This window comes from Sciurus vulgaris (assembly GCF_902686455.1).
Source record: "Sciurus vulgaris genome assembly, chromosome: X".
Classification (NCBI taxonomy): Eukaryota; Metazoa; Chordata; class Mammalia; order Rodentia; family Sciuridae; genus Sciurus; species Sciurus vulgaris.
This window is the reverse complement of record NC_136471.1, coordinates 23,485,798-23,507,436: the sequence shown is the minus strand read 5'-3', so window position 1 is coordinate 23,507,436 and position 21,639 is coordinate 23,485,798. Positions and strand designations below refer to the sequence as shown.

The 21,639-nt window shown below is 33.3% G+C and overlaps 1 protein-coding gene across 5 annotated transcripts in view; it reads right to left on the bottom strand.

Annotated features, from left to right (window-relative positions):
• The window catches only part of SMARCA1 (SNF2 related chromatin remodeling ATPase 1), a 72,188-nt gene that overhangs the window by 4,242 nt on the left and 46,307 nt on the right, over positions 1-21,639 (bottom strand). For all 5 annotated transcript variants that reach the window (XM_079123352.1, XM_079123353.1, XM_079123354.1 and 2 more), the window contains 4 exons: positions 18,025-18,147; positions 13,270-13,402; positions 10,597-10,715; positions 10,274-10,486 (listed from right to left, as the gene is read on the bottom strand). In XM_079123352.1, coding sequence (XP_078979478.1) covers positions 10,274-10,486; positions 10,597-10,715; positions 13,270-13,402; positions 18,025-18,147 — 588 coding nt within the window. The remainder of the gene's footprint in view (positions 1-10,273; positions 10,487-10,596; positions 10,716-13,269; positions 13,403-18,024; positions 18,148-21,639) is intronic.

Here is a 21,639-nt window from a genome sequence, read left to right as displayed (position 1 = left end):
TCTGAAAGTAGAACCACAGGTAATTTTTTTATAGTACTGAAGGTTGAACCCAGGGACATTCTATCATTGAGCTACAGGTTCAACCTTTATTATTTTTGAGACAGGGTCTCACTAAGTTGCCCAGGCTGGCCTCTAACTTGAAATCCTCCTTCCTCAGCTTCCTGAGTCACTGGGATTATAGGTGTGTGTCACCATGTTCCCCCACTTTTTTTTTTTTAAAGAGACAGGGTCTTGCTACATTGCACGAGCTAGCCTCGAACTCCTAGCTTCAAGCAATCCTCCTGCTTCAGCCTCCCAAGGAGCTGAACCAGTAACTTCTATTTTTCTAAATTATAGCTTTTAGTTATAGTTAGTAGCTGGGTTCATCCCAAAATACTCATACTGCATGGCATTTGATATCCGTTCATGACTCCCCCTGTTTTTCTCCCATACTCTCTCCATTCTCCTTCTCCCATTTTCCTTTCTCTATGCTACTAGACTTTCTTTCAGTCATCTATTTATTTATATTTCACTGGCTCTTTTTACTTATGCACAAAGGTTAAATTTCCTGTGGTATATTTATGTGTGCACATACCATGATTTTTTAAGAATTCATTCTGCATTGCCTCTCCTTACCCATCCCTCCACTATGCCTCTAGATCTCTTTCTTCTACATTACTGATCTTCCCTTTATCTTTATATTTGCTTTTATATTCAGCTGTATTTTCCAAATTTTCTACAATGAATATTTAGGTCTTGGCAATCTCTAAAGATGTTAAGAAATGGCATATGATTTTTTATAGTATAGTTTTATCTTTCCAAATAAAAACTAGGAAATGGCATACAACATAGGAAATGTTACATTTGGAAACATTATCAACTAGTCAAGCATTTTCTACTTTCTATTTCAAGCCCCTGAAGAGGCTGAAAACTAAATCAGAAAATAAAGTATTCGTTAACAGTTAACAAAGTACTGTTTACCAATTAAAAACAATCTTACACAACACTGGAATATTCAAATTTCTTGTGCATTCCCAACTATTCATTCAAGGTTAAATAATTTAGGGGGAAAAATCACGCTGAAATTTTCCTTACTTACCAAAACCATGGTGATTTCTTTAATATGCAGACCAAATATTCTTCATAGCTTCATTCAATAATACACATACAAATTAAACAGCATGTTATTCAATTTATCTATTATAGAAAGGGCTAAGTTGACCCTAATGAGATTTGATCGTTGGTTTCTAGGGAGACTAGATAGAGTCTTTATATGAAGGTGATTCTTGAATCATTAAGTTACACCCTCTGGCTGTTATTATTCTCAATAAGTAATAGTCACCGTGACTGCAGAGATATTTAAATACATATTCATGGTTTATATGAATGATTCAAGTAAAAACCTAATACTTTGAGACAGTCTCATATGCAGGAAAGTAGAATATCTCAAAATGATTAAAAATAGACCCTATAATAAATTCTTACCTTCATTCCTTTTGACCTGTCACTAACTATTCCAGAGAAAGAAAAATAATCTAACTCTCTAGAGGAAAGCATTAAGGAATGGACCAGTATGGATGTCACCTTCCTAGCATAGGTCATGCCACAACATCTGGAGATATTTAATCCACACACTTCAAGACTGCCTAATTAAATAGATGGTACCATAAACAGAACACCAGTAAAAAATCAGAAATTACAAGAGAAAGGTTAGATTACTAATAAAAAGTGACTGAGTAACTGACTATGAAAAGACTATGAGAAATTTCATGATGTCAAAACACTTTCATTTTTTCTTTTACATATCATTTTTCCTTTTACATATCATTTTTCCTTTTACATATTCACCTAGAATTCTTATCTTCCTGTTCTATTTTCCTGGGGTTACAGGGGCATCAAACTGTTTCTACAGTTCTGTAGTCTAATTAATACTCTCATTATTTCCTCACTCTAGATTTAGGAATGAAGTTGGAGAAAAATGATACACAACAGGAATAGAGATGTAAAAACAATAAAGACAACCGAAGAGAATAGGAAAATGACAAATGGAAAACCATTCTGGGTTAACAGCTGTGGCAAAAGTAAAAAGTTTCAACATTTGGGAAATGATAGATTTAAAAAATGGTTAAATAAACTTATTCATGGCAGGACTTCTCAAGAGTTTTTAGTATTCTAATGTAGATTGGAAGTGTCAGTGGCAGAACTCAATGTCAGCATGTCCCAACTATTTGAAAACAGAACCCTTTTCTACACATCATTAATTTACATATGCTGGAATAGTGTTTGTTAGAAGCCACCTTGGCAAATGCTGTACCAGGGAAAAGTGATGGCTTAGGCTAAGATGCAAGTACAAAGAACCTAGGAATTAAGAACACAGAACTAAGGAATTTTTACATAATTTAATATAAAGATCTCATTGACGATTTTTTGAGCAGGAGAATGCAATAAAATGTATATTCAGTACTCAGAAATCTTCTCTTGATACAGATTCTTACTAGTGCAGGTTCATAAAATCAGCGACTCCCAAGATTAGGAAGGACTTAATAAAAACCAAATGCGTGGGGCTGGGGCTGTAGCTCAGTGGTACAGTGCTTGCCTAGCACATGTGAGGCACTGGGTTCAATCCTCAGCACCACATAAAAATAAATAAATAAAGGTATTGTGTCCATCTACAAGTTAAAATATTTTTTAAAAAATCAAATGTGTGGTCAGGTGTGGTGGCACACAATTGCAATCCCAGTGACTCAAGAGGCCAGACTCAGCAAGTTAGTGAGGCCCCTACACAACTTAATGAGACCCCATCTTCAAATACAAAATAAAAAGTGCTGGGATGTGGCCCAGTGGTTAAATGTCCCTCGGGTTCAATCCTCAGTACCAAAAAAATGGATGCTTCAGTCTGTTAACTAGATCCTTGTTAATAAGTCATAGTCTGCCTTTCTGAATTCTTCCAACTATGGAGTACTCAACTATGGAGTACCTCCTAAGGCTAGCTATCCCACCTCTAAACAATTCAGAAATGTTCCTTTACACAATTTGCTACCTTATGGTTTCCCACAGTAGGATCTAGATGTAACTTCTGTACTCATAGAGAATAAGCTGATTCCTTCTTTCTGTGTGACAATCCTTCAATTCTTACAAGGGTGCCCCCATGTCTCCAGCATAATCATCCCCTGGCCCACAAACACCCTTCTTTTAGGTTCAATATCCTCTCCCTTTACCCATCCTCCATTTAACCCTTTTCTCAAAGGACAGTATAACATATTGAACCTTGGTCATATTCTTTCTTTCTTTCTTTCTTTCTTTCCACTTTTCTCACACTTTCTTTTAAATCAGGGGTCAGTTCATTTTTTTTCTTTTAAAGAGCCAAATGGTAAATACTTTCACCTTTGCAGACAACACTGTCACAATTATTCAGCTCTGCCATTCGAGCGTGAAAACAGCCATAGATAAAACATAAATGTGTACTTGTGTTCCAATGAAACCTTATCTTTGGAGAGTAACACTGAAATTTTCTACAATTTTCACATGTCGCAAACTATTTTCTTTTGATTTCTTTCATGCACTTAAAATGTAAAAATCATTCTTGACTTGCAAGCCACATCAAACAGGTGGAGGGCCAGTTTGCCAAGCCCTATTTTAAACTACAGACTTTAGATTTACTTTAAATGAAATTGTGCTGCCTCAGTTTTTCATATTTTTATAATAGCTAAGGAGTTTACTCAATGCAAAGTCACTCAAGTATCAACTTCTGAATGCCAGGATGTGTATACTAGAATACTTTTAAAAAATGATGTAATGTTTGCAGTGAGCAGTATTGCCCTCAGTGTGTGGTGAATATCAATCACCCCAGGCACCAAGTTCAAATATCCTTTGCCCCAATATTCAGCTTCAAAGCACCAATTCAAAAGGCACAGAAAGCATCAGTAAACTTGAACTGACTTATTGAAAGAGATTAAAGAGGCTCCACATTACATTTCCTATGTACTAAAATCCTAGACACTAAGCCTACCTAAGTCTGAATGACAGAAGGTCTCCGTCTGTTACGACTGAAAGTCAAAAGCAGCTCAATGAGCAAGGGCAAAAAAAATGCACTTCACATTTGTGCCTCTGAATTTGTGGGTAACATTTTATAAGGTCAGGGTATTCTTTTACAATTCTTAGTAAAACGAAATGAGCATTTTTTTCTCCTTTGCTCTTTTATATACCCCCTATATTACCTCCTCCCAGACTGCAAGTCATTTTTGAACTTCTGTCATAGTAACAAAAAGCAATGACAGTCTATAGTAGAATCTCATGGCCCAGGAACACTGGCAGTTAAATGGAAGTTAATGTTCATATAAATATATCCTACATTTCTCAAACAAGTACCAAATGTTATGATGCTTTCACATAACTGCTGCCACTTAAGCAGTTATTTATAAAATATTATGTCATCTTCTCACAAAATAATATGTAAATATAAATACCTAAATGGACTCCTATCAATGCATTAACTGTATTTCTGATTGTTAGAACAGTTCAGGGTTCTAAACACAACAAACACAACAGCTGCATAATAAAACACAAAACTTACAAATAACAGCTCCAGGGATGATGGTCAAAATCTATCATTAGAAAAAGGAAGACTAAAAAGAAAAGAAATGGACTCCAACACATTGACATATTTCCTCACATTCTATCCAAATCTGGTGCAACTGTAGGAGTCTATAGGATAGAAGGAAACTAAGTACAAAAGTTTCATGCTCATGTATTCACTGAATGCCTACTGAGTAAGGTGCTATGCTGGTCTCTAAATACAACCGACTGTACTTCAAAGTTAAAAAGGCAGTAGGAAAAAAAAATGACTCTGGGGTAGACGGTGGAATATTAGCTAAGGGAAGAAAAAAAGATGAACAGAGAAAAGAATTTGAAAATCATTAGCATAGATGGTAGATGAGGTAGAACTTACCAACTTTCGCCAGAATAATATTTTTAAAAAGGTAAATCTGATCATGTTACGATCCTTCAATGACTCCCCACTTCCTATAGACTAATGAATGATCCATTTCAAAGTCTTCATTTGGCTGCCAGCTGCCTTTCCAGCCTCCTCTTCCAGTACCTCCCGACTCACAATACCACTCCAGCCTACTTGTAGTTTCTGAATATGCTGGGCTCATTTATACTTTTGTGCATCCTATTTCCACAACCTGCAATGTACCCTCATGGCCAACTCCTTCTAGTTTTTCAAGATTTGGTTCCAAGAAGGACCTCTTCTGTAAAGCTATTCTTCTGATTTTTTTGATGAGAAGCAAAGTTGAACACTATCTCTCCTTTGTATATCACTCTGTGACAGGACCTTTTCAAAATTAAGGTAAAAAAGGGACATTTTAGTCTTTTAGGTTAATGAGGAGTAACAGACCTCTATGAGCATAAATATATTTGGATTTTAGTATTTTAATTCTATAGTCAAGAAGAACTTATCAATACATTTTACAGACTGCCAGTTTTACCAATGTATTATTCATATTTATCATATTTCATTAAGAATGCAATGCTCTAAAATATCAGTGTTAGCTGTTAACATAAAATTAAGTATTAATATATAAAACCAAAAATCGTAAGTAGCCTTTCTCTTTGAAATTTCCTAGACTAAGCTTCATAACAAAGAGAAGTGTTATTATGACTACAGAACAACTAGGGTTGGGGTAAAGGACTTGCCTAACATACATAAGGCCCTGGGTTTAATACTCAGCAACACAGAAGAAAAAAAAAAGATGTACTTTTATTCTTCTAAAACATCTACAAAAAATCTTTTCTGACTGGCAAGAGAATTTATAAAATATGCTGTGCTGAACCAATAGTCTAATTAACATTTACTAGCTGTTGTGATAAACCTATAAAATCAGAAGCAAGTTAATAAAAAGCTATAGCAATATTTTCTAAGAAGTATTTTTTCTCCTACAGTTCTAATGAGTAATGTCATTTTCTTACTTTTAAATAAAGAACACTTTCATTAATAATAAAGTTGTGATTTGAAAACAAACAGTAATAACATGAAATTTTTATTGCATTGTATTCAACAGTGTGTGTTTCTCTCTGAGATGCTATCAGAAAAATTCATTTAAACCACTGCAAAAGACAAGGTAATTGTAATGACTAATTACTAATACTCAGCTTCAACTTCAACTTACATGGCCACAGGCAATGCACACACAGCTTCTTGAGCTGGCTGAAGAGAAAACAATAAAGGCTCCCCAGATTTTAAAAGATAAGAATTTTTGACTCAAATTAAGAGTCAAAGCAACACTGTAAAGGATACAGTAAATGTTTTATCAAGAAATGTTCTTTATTTCGGAGAATTAAATACTGCTTTTTCTATTTTAAGTACTTAAAAGGTCCTCAGAATGTCCAGGGCATTACTAATTGAACATTGTTGAGACCTTTCCCACAAGTCCTGTTCAATAAAATGACTTTTGGACCTCTCAGATTCTCCTCAAATTTCCCAATCATGTTAGTCTGTCACTAAATGAATAGGGATAGTACCCTGACATTCAGTTCCTAAAAGAAATGGCAAGAAAATTAATGAGCTAATGTGAATAAGGAATTGGCAAGCATTATATCAAAGACACTAAACAAAGTATTCCCCAGTACCATAAAAGCAAATAAATACAAAGTTTTATCACTTCCTCTGATAGTCATGTGGTAAAAAGAATCCTTTTAATTCTGATAAGTTTTTTTACCAAGGCCCATTCTAAGATATCTTTCCTAAAGAGCTGGAGATGCAGCTCAGTTGGCAGAGAGCCTGCCTAGCAAATGTAAGGCCCTGAGTTCAATCCACAGTGCTAGAAAATGGAAATACTATAGAAGATATTTTTCTTCAGAAGAAAATAATAGGGCAATTCATATGCTCTGAGCTGAAAACTCTGAGTTGAGCCTATCCTTCTTACTTGTTTACGTAGTTCAATAGGGACTGATTACTTGCTTAAAGACCACACAAGTTCTTACAGAAAAAAAATCACAATCTTTTTAGCACAGAGAAATGGAACTGAAACTCATTTTCTCTTTTGTATAGCCAGCATTTTTAAACGGAGAAGAGCCTCAAAGAAATCTTCAAACTTTAGCTGAAGGCTTTCAAAGTGAGGCATATTTGGAAGTGGAGGTTTGTGCCTTTAAGCACTTTATGACTGTTAGTTAAGTCAGAAGCCATGAATTCAGTATTATGAGATCCCTGCATAAAATATAACTGCTAAGATTTCTACTTTTTTCTAAGAAGTATTTCACACTATTTATTGGTGTCTCTGGGAAAGAAAAGAGTCATTTTTAAACAAGATGGTATTTTCAAAGATAGCTTCTTAAGTAAGCTGAGTTCAATCATTAGTAAGATTTTAATTTAAACAGTGACACAATATGAATTAAATTATATCCTCTGTATTTCTAAAATGGGATTTTTAAATGAAACAAATTATTTTTCTTTCAGAAATCACAGCTGCTTCTTTCAAGGGAGGAGATTTCTCTTCCTAAATTGTGAATGTGATTCACTATAAAGGAACAGTTATTTTTAAAATGAGTAAGAAAGAGATCATCTAGAAATAATAATAATCAAATTCTATAATTCCCAGTTATTGATATTATCATATTTTCCAAAAGGAGGGTACAAAGGTATGCAAATTTTTAAAGTATGTCTTTATACTCTAAATTCAGAAATACAAGCAAAAATTATCCATTAACTAAAAGGGAAATCAAAATGTAATGATAGAAAAATTAATAAGAAAAGCTTTCAATTGACATTTAAGTATGAAACAAACTGCTCAAAATTTTTAAAGATGCTTTGGAAATCAGAAATTTCACCTTTTAAAGGTAATAAAGGAGAGATATCTTCATTTTTAATAGACAAAATAAATATTTCACTTTGAGATTACCTATACAGCTAATATCTGCTTTTTGGAAAATACACACTAGAGATTTAAATCTCTTGGTAAAGAAAGTACAGAGGTAAAGGGTTTTTTTAAAAAAAAAGAAGATGGAGGGAAAACATATTCTTTACAAGGGAGTTCAGAGACATCTAGTGGTTGTTAACAATATACTGGGGTTTTCCTTGGAAAATCAAAGAAGGTTCTATAATAATATTCATAATACAAACAGCATAAGATTTTCCTTATATGTTGGATCTCATTCATCCTACTGTTTTAGTTAATAATTCCAGAAACTGAAAACAGCAGTAAGCTCTCAACCTTTTAAAAAATTAGTAAAATATTGTTATAAAACTCAGAATTCAATAAATGGTTCATCACAAAAAGGGCATGTATGTTCAAAAGTATGATTCACTGACAAATTTTTACAAGCTGTTGATGCTGCCCTAAATTATGTCATTATATGCACAAAACCACAAATGGCTAAAAATTTTAAATGTATGGCTTCTGAAAGGAATTCTCTGCTCAACAAGGCCATAGATGCACTCAGCTAGATAGTACCTTAAAAGGTCAACTAACTCACTGAAAAAAAAGAAATTTTCAGAGTCAAAATAGAATCTCTTTTTCAAAGGCTACAAACTACTTTGTTCTTCAACAATCTGCTCCAAAGGACCCTGTCAAACAACTCTTTCCCTATATCTCACCTCAGTCCTTCATGCTACAGATTTACTCTTAATCTTTTTATTCTTTCCTCAATTCGTCCTACTATATCTTCTTATTCTTTAGTACGAGTACAGCACTTCACATTTATCCCTGGTAAATGTCATGTTGCTAGATTCAACTGAATCATTATGCCAACTGCTGTAGTTACTTGTGGATCCTGGCTTAGTCTAAAGCATTTGGTAGCTCTCCAAACATTATTCCATCCATAAATTTGATGGGCACATACTAAAATGATATAATCAGCCTACAGTCTAAATTTTGCATTAAAGTCTTAAAAATATCTGATTTTCAAAAGCATCTGCCAAAATTACTATCTTCAGTAGAACAACTTGGATTTTTCTTTCTATTCAACTTGAACTGAAAATATAAAATTAGTCAAATAAAATATGAAGCATTATTTCACACCCCTATGAGTTTTTGGACACGAAAATATTTATGATAGATAACAATTAAGAAAAATGTATGCTATTTTATGACTAGTCACAAAACCATTGTTTGGATTGTTAGTTTCTAATTGTTTTTAATTTTTAGGCTATGTAAATCTATTTTTATCTTAATAACCTTGGCTGACAAAATACTGACAAACCTAACACCAAAGATGTGTTGCATGAATTTCAATATGATCATAAACACCATGCTCAGCAGCACTAGAATTTAACAGGAACACAATTCACTTTAGAAAGTACAGGAGGAAATCTACAGAAGCTAAAATAACTTACTTAATTATTCCCTATTTCATAGTATTCCTATACAGACATAATATAGGCAACAATTCCTTTTCATTAAAAATAAATCCTCAAGTCATTTGCACAGTCTTAAGTATTACCTGGTTAATTACAATGGGGAAAATGCACCTTAAGGTGGTAAGCTCTGGGGATCGCAATATTAATCAAGTATCAAAACTTAACATCACCAATAATGTGACAACCTGACATAATATTTGATGATATGATGCAACAGAAAGCACACAATATCACTTCTGCAGCATTCTTGCCAAAAACTTTAAACCTGTATCTAACAGTGAGCAAAGAATAAGAAATATGGAACATTCTACAAGACTGCCAGCCTAAATATCTTAAAAATGTCATTATCATGAAAAACAGAAAAGTTGTGGATTTAAAAAACACCAAAGAGACCCAACAACCAAATGCAATTATGTGACCCTTGCTAGATCATCAATTAAAAAAAAAAAAAAAAAATATATATATATATATATATATATATATAAAAGGTATTTGGGGAACATCTAGAAAAGATTTTTCATGCATTTTATACTAGATGACATTACTGAATCACTGTAAAAATCACCAGGTGAGATTACCAGCTACACAGGAATATTTACTTATTTTTAGAAGATCCATGCTCAAGTATTTAGAAATAAATACACGATTTATTTAAAGTGGTTCAGAAATACAGATATATATTTATGGATATAAAATAGATATGTATTTCTGAATACACAAATGTTTCCATATTTCTGAATACAAAATACAGGTTATACATGTATATATGATTCTATGTATGTAGGTATAAACACATATACATATATATATTTTATAAGCATTTAAAGAGCAAGAGAGAATATGCCAAGTGACAAAATAGTAACAATTATAGAACCTAGGTGAAGATATACGATGTTTGAAACTTTTCATAATGAACAAATTAACCAAAGGAATACATACCATGGCTGTTCTCGACTTGATAAACCAGTCAAATCTAAACTGGGGAGCATTCCGTACACACTGTCTTAATTCTTCATACACGTTTTCTCTATCAAAGCCCATTTTGTGTAACATACAAATCAAGAATCTATCTTCTTCCTCAGTATAGTTCTTTCCTTTGCTGGTTCCATACTGAATACGTAACTGATGAAATGGAGCCTTATATCTTGCAATCTGTATTTTCAACAAAATAGCACTTTTAACAGAATGTGGAAAAAGAAGTCAAAGTTAATCACCACATCAAATAAAACAATCTATTAATAATTTGACATGGAATACAGTACTTTGGCATCCAGGGCTTTCTTAATACTGATCCTTCGCTGAATTCTTGCTTCTCCACGTTCAATTTGTGCCATAATTTTCTCAATGTCCTGTAATTCATTGCAACGTTCCCAAAAAACAGCTGAAAAACAATTATTCCTTTAAATTAATATCATTTAAGTAAACAAATCCAAGGAATTATAGAATAAAGAACTAACAGGAAAAATGGGGTGAACTTACATTTTTAAATGATATTCATATTCATCTGTATATATAATATGCTAAATTATTAAATACTCCCAACTTCCCATTTAAAAATAAGAACAAGGCCTTAAGTTAGTCATTTTCCTTTCATGAGACATGGTATCTTTAATTATCCTAAATTACTATGGTTTCAAATGATACTGTAGATACTAAATTTAAGCTAGGCTAATTTTTATGCAAACATAATACATAAGGGGTCAAATACATAAAGTGAAAGAGAAGAGGGCAGCATATAAAATGTGAATGTAGCTTCCTAGCAAACAGAAATGAAAATGAAACCATTATCAACAGGTCATTTCAATTTTTCCTATGAAGTGGCAATTTCTACTGAAACTGATTTGCTTCTGAAATCACTCACTAATCTTACAATCGTTCCAGTAACGTACTATTTCTTTAAACCTCATTGAGATTTTAATTGGATACATGCTGAAGAATATTCAAATTACTGAGTCTTCCAACCAAATTTTATAGATGAGTCAAATAATCTGCTGCATTAATATGTCACATCTTATGACTTCAGTGAAGGACCATCTAATGATATTCTCTACATTCTTGTATTTTTCATTTTTAAAGCCTATCAGGAAAGGTATGTTAGTACTCTGATTTTTATACGCACCTGTGTTCACTTATTCATTCACTCAATCATTCAACACAAGTTTAAATGCCTGCTTTGTATAAGACACTGTATATTTATCAACACCCAACTGTACAATTTTTCCTCTTATTGGAACCAACTACATAAAACCATTCTAATCTCCCCATCCTCTGACACAGCCCCCAACTTGGTTGGCAGCAATTAAAGTAGTACTGAGGTAGTGCTACCTGGCCCAGTATCAAATTTGAGGGAACATTCAATACGATCTTTTTGTTCTTGTTCTGTTTTTGAGATGCTGAGAATCAAACCTAGCACCTCATACACGCAAGGGAAGTGCTCTATCACTGAGTTATACTCTCAGCCCCTGATATTTTTTTGAATCACTATTTAATTTGTACCTCCACACAAACTGATGCTGCCCACTTATCTTCTAAGGAAAATTCTTCAAATCTCTCTCTGTCCATACCCTTTACATTCTTTTCATTCAACTTTTGCTGCTAAAATCTTTCTCTTCCATCTATTGTTCCCCTCTCTAAGCTCCCAAATGTCCTCAACTTACATATTAAACCTTAACAGAAATAGCAATGTCATGATGATATCAAGGAAAAGGAAGTTCAAAGACTTGATACTTTATTATATGAAATAAAGACTCAATACGACCGACCTCTAAAGTTCTTAGTTACCACCTGAAAATCCTTTTAGATTTCCAGGAGGAAAAATAAAATATCTATTCTCTAAACCTGTATTTCTTCCAGTACTAAAATTCTATTTAAATCTTTAGTGATTTCTAGTATGTATTAGTCAGCTTATTGTTACTGTAATGTTTCTTTCCTACTGTTGCAAAAAAACAGAATTTCAGTGGATAAGTTAAAAAGGTTCTGGGGGCTAGCAAAGAAACCTCATACACATTTTAGCATTGTTTCTACAGGACAAAAATGCTCTACATTTTAAAAGAGCTGATATTCAGACTAAATTTGAGAACTCAACCTATTTGGAAGACAGAAATGCCCCATGCTCTACATATAGAAAACAGATCTGACCTATTTTTAATAAAATTTCTTTATAGAAGCCTGATGTTGGATGTGCTGTGACATGGGAATTATTATTAACTCCACAGGTTGCAACAGCTAACATGATTCTGGTTAAGGCCAAAGACATAGCCAAATAAGAGGGAGATGTTTCAAAAACCACTGAAATTATTTATTCAAGCAATTTTTTGAAATCTATCCCAGCTTGCCTTGAATTGAAGGGACCTGCATGACCTGACTGGAATAAACTGGAACCCCAAGGGTGTCTGAGTATCAAAATGGGCCTAATAGGGACTCTCTACTTTGAGTATGACCTAGAAAAAAAGACTATTTCAATCCACTAAACCTGAAGTCTCAGGACTAGACCAGAAAAGAACCAAATTCCAGAGGTGAGAAAGTGGGAAACTAATTCTGTCCATGCTCATCCAATAGCCACCATTGTATCAGAGCTTCACTTATCTCTATTAGGTAATTACTAAAGACAAGAGCAGTTTTATGATAAACCTTATAATCTTTTCATAGAAGTACAAAGTTTATACATTAATCTATACCTTATTTGCAAAAGTTCAAAAAATCTGGGATTGGGATTGTAGCTCAGTGGTAGAGCACTTGCCTAGCACATGTAAGGCACTGGGGTCAATCCTCAGCACTATATAAAAATAAACAAATAAAGATTTTTGTGTCCATCTACAACTAAAAAAATTACAAAAAAAGTCTAAAAAAATCTCTGAACAAAGGAACAATTAAATTGATGATGAGTAAATGAATAAGGTTAAAATAAAACATTGTACTTGTATTTATATACAAACCTGAATACTCCATAACCTCCTCAGGGGATTTGCCTTCTACCTCTCGAGCTATATTATCAATGTCATCTCTTCCATACTTCTCATTAGCTTTAATAAATTGGTTAAAATCTCGTTTAGTCCAGTTTGTAAAACCCTATGAACAAAAAGTTGATTATCATCAGTAACAGTTAAATTAATAAATCTTCCAGGCATGGTGGCACATGCCTGTAATTCCAGTGGCTTGGGACACTGAGGCAGGAGTTCAAAGCCAGCCTCAGCACTTTAATGAGACCCTAAACAACTCAGCAAGACCCTGTCTCTAAACAAAATATAAAAAAGGGCTTGAGGATGAGGCACAGTGGTTAAGGCCCCCTGGGTTCAATCCCCAGTATCAAAAACATTAATATATCCATCTGTTGTTCTGACTACTTCTATACAACAATACATTAAAAGCAGTTTAGACAACTTAAAATGTTCATCTTTATAAAATTCTCATTTTTTAATGTGGGAATCGAAAGTTGAGTTAGAGTTTTTAATGAAATAACTGCTTTTCTATTTTGAAGGGAACATACTCCTTTCCAAGTACTTAAAGTTGATTTATGGTTCTAAGAAATCACATAGTTTTTAATTCCATACTTTATAGATGTCTACTGCATTAAAATACAAATGCATTAAAATACAAATGTTAATCTAAATGCTGAAGTCCTCATATTACATTACTACAGTGATTTTTTTCTGATAAGTTTCTATGTAAATTAAGAGAGGAATGTGAATGTATTAAATCAAAAGAACACTGAGGGAAAATCAAAAGAGAATGCAGAAGAACCTTTGTAGCTCTTTATATCATTTCAAACTACAGTGAATAAATAAATTCACTGTAGTTTCATAGCTAGTAGGGCATGGTGGTTCATACCTATAATCCCAGCAATTTGGTAGGCTGAGAAAGGAGGATTGTCATTTCAAGACCAGCCTTCACAACATAGCAAGACCCTGTCTCAAAAATAATAAAGGGCTAAGAAGAAACTTTTTAGTTTGATACCATCCCATTTATTGATTTTTAATTTTATTTCTTGTACTTCAGGAATCTTGTTCCGGAAGTCAGTTCCTATGTACAATATATATAAGTGTTGGGCCTGCCTTTTCTTCTAGTAGGTGCAGAGTTTTTGGTCTAATTCCTACATCTTTGATCCACTTATAGTTGAGTTTTGTGCAAGGTGAGAGAGAGCAGTTAACTTTCATTCTGTTGCATATGGATTTCCAGTTTTCCCAGCACCATTTGTTGAAGAGGCTATCTTTTCTCCAGTGTGTGTTTTTGGCACCTTTGTCTAGTATGAGGTAACTGTATTTATGTGGGTCTGTCTCTGTGTCTCCTATTTTGTTTCATTGGTCTTCTTGCCTACTTTGGTGACAATACCATGCTATTTTTGATACTATAGTTCTGTGATATAATTTAAGGTCTGTCATTGTGATAGCTCCTGCTTTGTATTTCTCACTAAAGATTGCGTTAGCTATTCTGGGTCTCTTATTTTTCCAAATGAGTTCCATAACTGCTTTTCCTATTTCTATGAAGAATGCCAAAACAAATGTTGGCAAGCATGTGAGAAAAAAGAATACTCATATATTGTTGGTGGGACTGCAGATTGGTCCAACCACTTTGGAAAGCAGTATGGAGATCTCTCAAAAAGCTAAGACTGGAACCACCATTTGACCCAGTAACCCCACTCCTTGTTATATACCTGAAGGATTTAAAATCAGCATACTACGGTGACACAGCCACATCAATGTCTACAGCAGCACAATTCATAACAGCTGAACTACAGAATGATGTCCATTGATAAAGAAATTCTGGTATATATACACAATGGAATATTACTCAGCCATAAAGCAGAATGAATTTATGACATTTGCCAATAAATTAATGGATCTGGATAATATCATGCTAAGTGAAATAAAGCCAATCCCAAAAAGTCAAAGGTTGAATGTTTTTGCTGACATGTGGAAGCTGAACCACAATATGGTGGGGGTAGAAGTTCAGTAGATTAGACAAAGGTTTCCTTTTGTTCAAAGGAAGGGAGGAGGGATAAGAATAGGAAAGATAGTAGAATAAAACTAACAATTTTCCTATGTACCCATAAGAAAATAACTAAGTGAATCCCAACATCATGCCCACCCACAAGAATGGGTTCCTGATTAGAATAAGATATATGCCATGCTTGTGTAATTTTATCAAAATGAATTCAACTGTCATATATAACTAAGAAGAACCAGTAAAATAAAAAATAAATTAAAAAGGTCTGAGGGTATAACTCAGTGATAGAAGACTTCTGGGTTAAATCCCTAGTACCACAAAAAATTGTGTTTATAAATAGAATTTCTATAAACAGAACATTATTGGGTCCCTCAAATTCTTTACTAAAATATATAACAATTAGCCAATATTTTAAATTTTTTTGACATTATTAGCCCATCCATGAAGTCACAAAGAGTATGTTTTCTACTACTTATGTCTCCATCTACATTAGAGTGATACACATACATTACAATTTTCTATCCCTGGCTTTTTGTTGATAAAGACTTCAGATGACCCATATTTTGCTCCTCTGTCCTAGCTTGATTTTTTACTTTAGCGGTAGAGAAAGATGATTTAAAATAAATTCAACTTAGCGGACAATAAACTTGATTATACTTCTAAGTACAAACTAAAGTATTTTCCCAGTTGAGAGTATATAATCACATTTTAATGTTCATTTACAATATATTATGAGCCATGTATCATTCAAAGGCCATAACTTTACTTCTATGTTCAGGAAATAAACTGTGAAAATAACATGTGAATACTTAAATGTTTCATTTTATTATGTGGTAATTCCTAATACTCAGCCAAATTTAATTGCATTTTCTTTTTTGTTTTAAGTAGTTACATATGACAATAGAATGCATTTTGACATATCATACAGAAATGGAGTATAACTTCTCGCTCTTGTGGTTGCACATGATGTAGAATTACACTGGTCATGTAATCATACATGCACGCAGGGTCATAATGTCTGATTCATTCCACTATCCTTCCTATCCCCATACCCCAGCCCCTCTCTTCCCCTCCCTTCAACTCCCCTCTGTATACCCCAAGTACCTCCATTCTTCCCTAGCCCACCCCTTGTTGTGAATAAACATCTGCATATCAGAGAGAACATTCAGTCTTTGGTTATTTGGGATTGGCTTATTTCATGTAGCATGATATTCTCCAGCTCAATCCATTTACCAGCAAATGCCATAATTTCACTCTTCTTTAAGGCTGAGTAATATTCCATTGTGTATATAAATCACATTTTCTTTATCCATTCATCTGTTGAAGGGCACCTAGGTTGGTTCCAGAGATTAGCTATTGTGAATCAAGCTGCCATAAACATTGATGTGGCTGTGTCACTGTAATATGTTGATTGTAAGTCCTTTGGGTATAAACTGAGGAGTAAGCTAACTGACTCAAATTTTAGTTCCATTCCAAGTTTTCTGAGGAATCTCCACAGTACTTTCCAGAGTGGTTGCAGCAATCTGCAGTCCAACCAGCAATGTATGAGTGTACCTTTTTCCCCAACTGATCAACAAACATATGAAAAAATGTTCAACATATCTAGCAATTAGAGAAATGCAAATCAAAACTACACTAGGATTTCATCTCACTCCAATAAGAATGGCAATTATCGAGAATACAAGCAACAATATATGTTGGTGAAAATGTGGGGAAAAAGGTACATTTTCAAGTTAAACTTTGTAACTCCAAAAATTTGGCTCAAAAACTTATAAATTCACTTTGTAAAAACCCATTCAATAAAGTTATAATAAGGCCTATATAGAAACATATAAAGATTATTTTTTCTTTTTTTCCTTATAACTGAAACATAATTGAACATTTTCATGGGATACAGTGTGATATTTTAACACATGTGCAATGACCAAGGCAAGGTAATTAGAATATCACCTCAAACATTTATCATTTCTTTGCATTGCAAAGATCCAAAAAACATCTTTTAGTAATTAATTTGAAGAATTTCCTATTGCTGTGCCTTGCACATTTTTCAAAAATAAAATTCAATAAAAAATTTTGCTGGCAGCTTCCTATACTAATGTGGTGTCATACGAGTACACATTTTTATTATTTTGAAAGGGTATTTTATGTTGAAACCTTTTTTATCTTTGGAAAGTATAGTACAAAACACACTAAAACAACGACTTGAGAGCATTAATGTTTTGCTCAAATAGAAACCTTATGTATTTAATAACTTAGTTTTTAGTTATATAATAATCACTTTAAAAACTTTCAAAGTCTCTCATCATTGTATTAAAATTCTAAGAAAAGATAAATGGAGTTATTAAAATCATGAAATTATTCCATAAATAAAAGATTAGTAGAGCACAATATCAGGGGACAATTAATATCAAGCAAATTCAAATTTTCAAGAAGACCTTAGTAATTATTGTCTATCAGGATTCAAATATGGGTTCACTGATGTTATTATACTGGGTAAAAAGTGTGCCATAGTTCTATTAATTGCCACTTATATTTTATGTATGTGTATTTTGTAGTATTTAAAAAAAAGCATATTTTGTAAAAGGAATTTTTGAAAAATAAGGATATCTGGTCTCTACGTGTGTTTAGAGTTTTACTGGTGTTTGAAATCAGGATACTAGAGCCATATAGTAAAAAGTAAGGGTTATCTATACTTCCTTTTTTCTATTTGTTGACTAGAAGTATTTCAGTCACTTAAAATATTTTACTTGGGTGAGAAGCTTTTCCTTTTCTTCAGTCTCTTCTGGTGTAAGAGGTTCAGCTCCATCGATCTTTTTTTGCTCTTCTCTTTGAGCCAGAGCTGGATTAGGGATGTCAGGATTCCTTGGGACCTATAAATCAAGAGATAAGAATGAATGAATTGCTGAGAAAAATTAAATAGTAAAGTGTATATTCACTTATCAGTCTTTATAGAGTTATTTCAACAGTAAAAAATATAAATTCATTTCTGCTACTATGACATTACCCAAAGAAAACTCATTCTTGTATCACATGGTATTTAGAGTTAAAACCCACTGGTGAACAAGTGCCACACTGCAATCTAGATTTCATTATACTGTGGAAAAAAACATATCATTATAATACTATAATGTGTGGAATAAACAAAATGTTTTGCAATAATATACAGCACCATAGACAAGTGTCAATACACCTAAAGATGATATCCAATGCTCTGATCAATTCAACAAGTAAGAGAACTGAGTGCTTTTATTGCCTGCCAGGGTCTGTAAAGGGAGAATATTTCTATATAAAATGGAAGATTTAGAAATGACAGAAAAAAAGAAGAAAAAAGGAAAGAGATAATTTAAGAGAGAAAGAAACAGTAGAGCACACCAAAAGCTGTGATAGGATGAGTAGTCAAAGACAAAGTACAGCAGCAGTGACCAACAGAAATTACAAATGGTATTTGAGGTTCAGAGTTGCAAATGCACTGATAACTCATAAAAAGAGAGCTTGAATCCAAACCACTGAGGACAGAAGCTCAGTTCTTCAAGAATGAGTAGTCACTTGTAGGTCAAAACCATAGCCCATAATGAGCACATACAACCAGTATGGTTCAACAGTATGGGGCAGCATTCATTGTATAGATGGACAAACCAAGTCTCTCGGCCCAAAACATCATAGTGCCACTACATGTATCTGCAGCTACAATTCAGCACAAAGATTTAAGAGGGCAGGTACAGAACATGTATAATATATTTTATAGCATTCCATTAAACATGCAAATAAAAGGATTGGCAATAATTCTACTGTTTGAAATGTACATGTATCATCAATTACTTATTCCCTAGGGGTATAAGATAGACATGATTTACCACAATGTAATTATAATACATATTAGAGTACATTTTTCTCAATTTTATACATATTACCTAGATTCTGGAACTATATCAGAGAGCTTGGAACTACAACAAAAATAAGTTCTTTGAAAACTATTATAGCCAATAGTTTTTCAGATATAAAACCTACTAACTGGGCATTAAAAGACAATGCTGAGCATTATTAAACAGTAGATTCATTTGTAATCATCAGCATCAGACAACCAAATTACTATGTACTATCTACATATCTATTATGTTTATAGCAATATAAGTACTGATTGGAAAATAAAAGAAGTATTGGACATGGTCCTTTCCCACAAGGAGCTCACATATTAGTTGTGGAATTTTAAGTTGTACCTAAAGAATCCTCAAGTTTTAGGGGGGTGGGAGGAGAAGCATATTTTAGGCTGGAGAAGTATGAGCAAAAGCATGAAGGCAGAAATGTACCAGAAAGCATATATAGGATTTATACTAGGGCTGTAGGTAAGGCTCAGTGGTACAGTATTTGCCTGGCATGTGCAAGGTCCTGGGTTCCATCCCCAACAACAAACCCTTGAACAGATGGACTCAAAGAAGGAACACACTAGAGGCAAGAGAACTGTTAAACTTTCATAACCTAGAAATGAAGTAAGATCACGTGGGCTAGAAGGGTGAAAAATGGAAAATAAGGCATAAAGCCAGGTGTGATGGCACACACCTCTAATCCCTGTGACATGGGAGGCTGAGGCAGGAGGACTTCAAGTTTGAGACCAGCCTCAACAACTTTGTGAGATTTTTGTCTCAAAACAAATTTAGGAAAAAAAGGACTGGAGATGTAACTGAAAAATAGAACACTCCAGGGCTCAACCCCCACTACCACAAAAAAAGAAACAAAAAATATAAGGTATAAATTTTAAAATAAAAAATGAAATGTAATTCAGTGATAAGAATAATTTAAAATAACTTCTTCAACAGCTAAACTCAATTGTAAAATTACAGACACAGAAATTTCATTTTTAAGTATTCAAAGAAATGAAAACATATCTAGACAGTCTTAAAAGAATGTTCACAGCAGTTTTACTCATAATGGCTTGAAACCAGAAAACAATCCAGATGTCTACCAATTAAAGAAAGGATAATCAAACTGTGGTTTATTCATACAATGGAGTAGTGCTCAGCAAATAAAAAGGAATGAACCACTGACACATGGGACAATATGGCTGAATCTCTAAAACATTATGCTAAGAGAAAGAAGTCTTATAAACCCTGTATGATTATATTTATGTGAAATTCTTGAACAAAAACAACCTAACTTACAGAGGAAAGTAATATAAGAATAGCTACGTTATCTCTTGGGGAGTATATATGGGTACTGACTGAGAAGAGACACCCAGTGACAGTAATGTTCTTTATTTCTATAGGGGTTTAGGTAATGTACACATATTCATTCATCAAAATACACTGCATAATACACTTAAGATGTATACATCTCACTGTATGTAAATATTATCTTAAAAAAGAAATCGTAAATATTAGACTAGCTAATGATATGCATACTGAATTGTTTCCAGGTAAGATGTATTTATGACTGCCACTTTGAAACGTATAAGATAATGATATGATGGAGAGCTGGAGTAATGGGAGAATGTACGAAAATCAAATATGGTAAGGTGTAAGTTAGAGCACATATATGTTGTGTATATAGATGTTCACAATTATCATTTTTTGGTTTGAAAATTTTTATTATGCTTAAAAAACCTTGCAAACATACATAGTTTTAAAAGTTTAATAGATTCCTTAAATTGTTGATATGTGAAATCACTTTGGCTTCAAATTTTAACTGAGAAAAACTTTAAGACATTTCTTTATGAAAAATCTTTAAAACTTCCATGTTCTACAAACCTATTTTTAAAAAATGAAATATTTATAAACATCTAATTTATGACAGAAAAGATAATATACCTACATGTTAATAAAATGTATATTCCCACACAATATCTCTAATACTGAAGATTTCCCCTATGAACTTCTAATAAAGGTAAAATCAGAATATTAGATAAGACCATTAGATTTTAGGATCCACTGCAGACAATTTCTTCTGCATCTACTGGTCATATTTACTACAGAAAAATTTAAGAATGAATTCATCAATGCTGCACTTATGATTTTGTTTCCGGCAATTACTTAAAAACATAGCTATTAAGCCTGGTGTGTTGGTGCATACCTGTAATCTCAGTGGCTTGGGAGGCTGAAGCAAGAGGATGAGAGTTCAAAGTCAGCCTCAGAAACTTAGAGAGGTCCTAAGCAACTCAGCAAGACCCTGTCTCTAAATAAAATATTTAAAAGGTCTGGGGGGTTGTGGCTCAATGGTAGAGCACTTGCCTGGCATGTGTGAGGCCCTGGGTTTGATTCTCAACACTATATATAGATAAATAAATAAAATAAAGATCCATCAACTTTATATATATATATATATATATTTTTTTTTTTTTTTTAAATAATAAACGTTTGGGGATGTGTCTC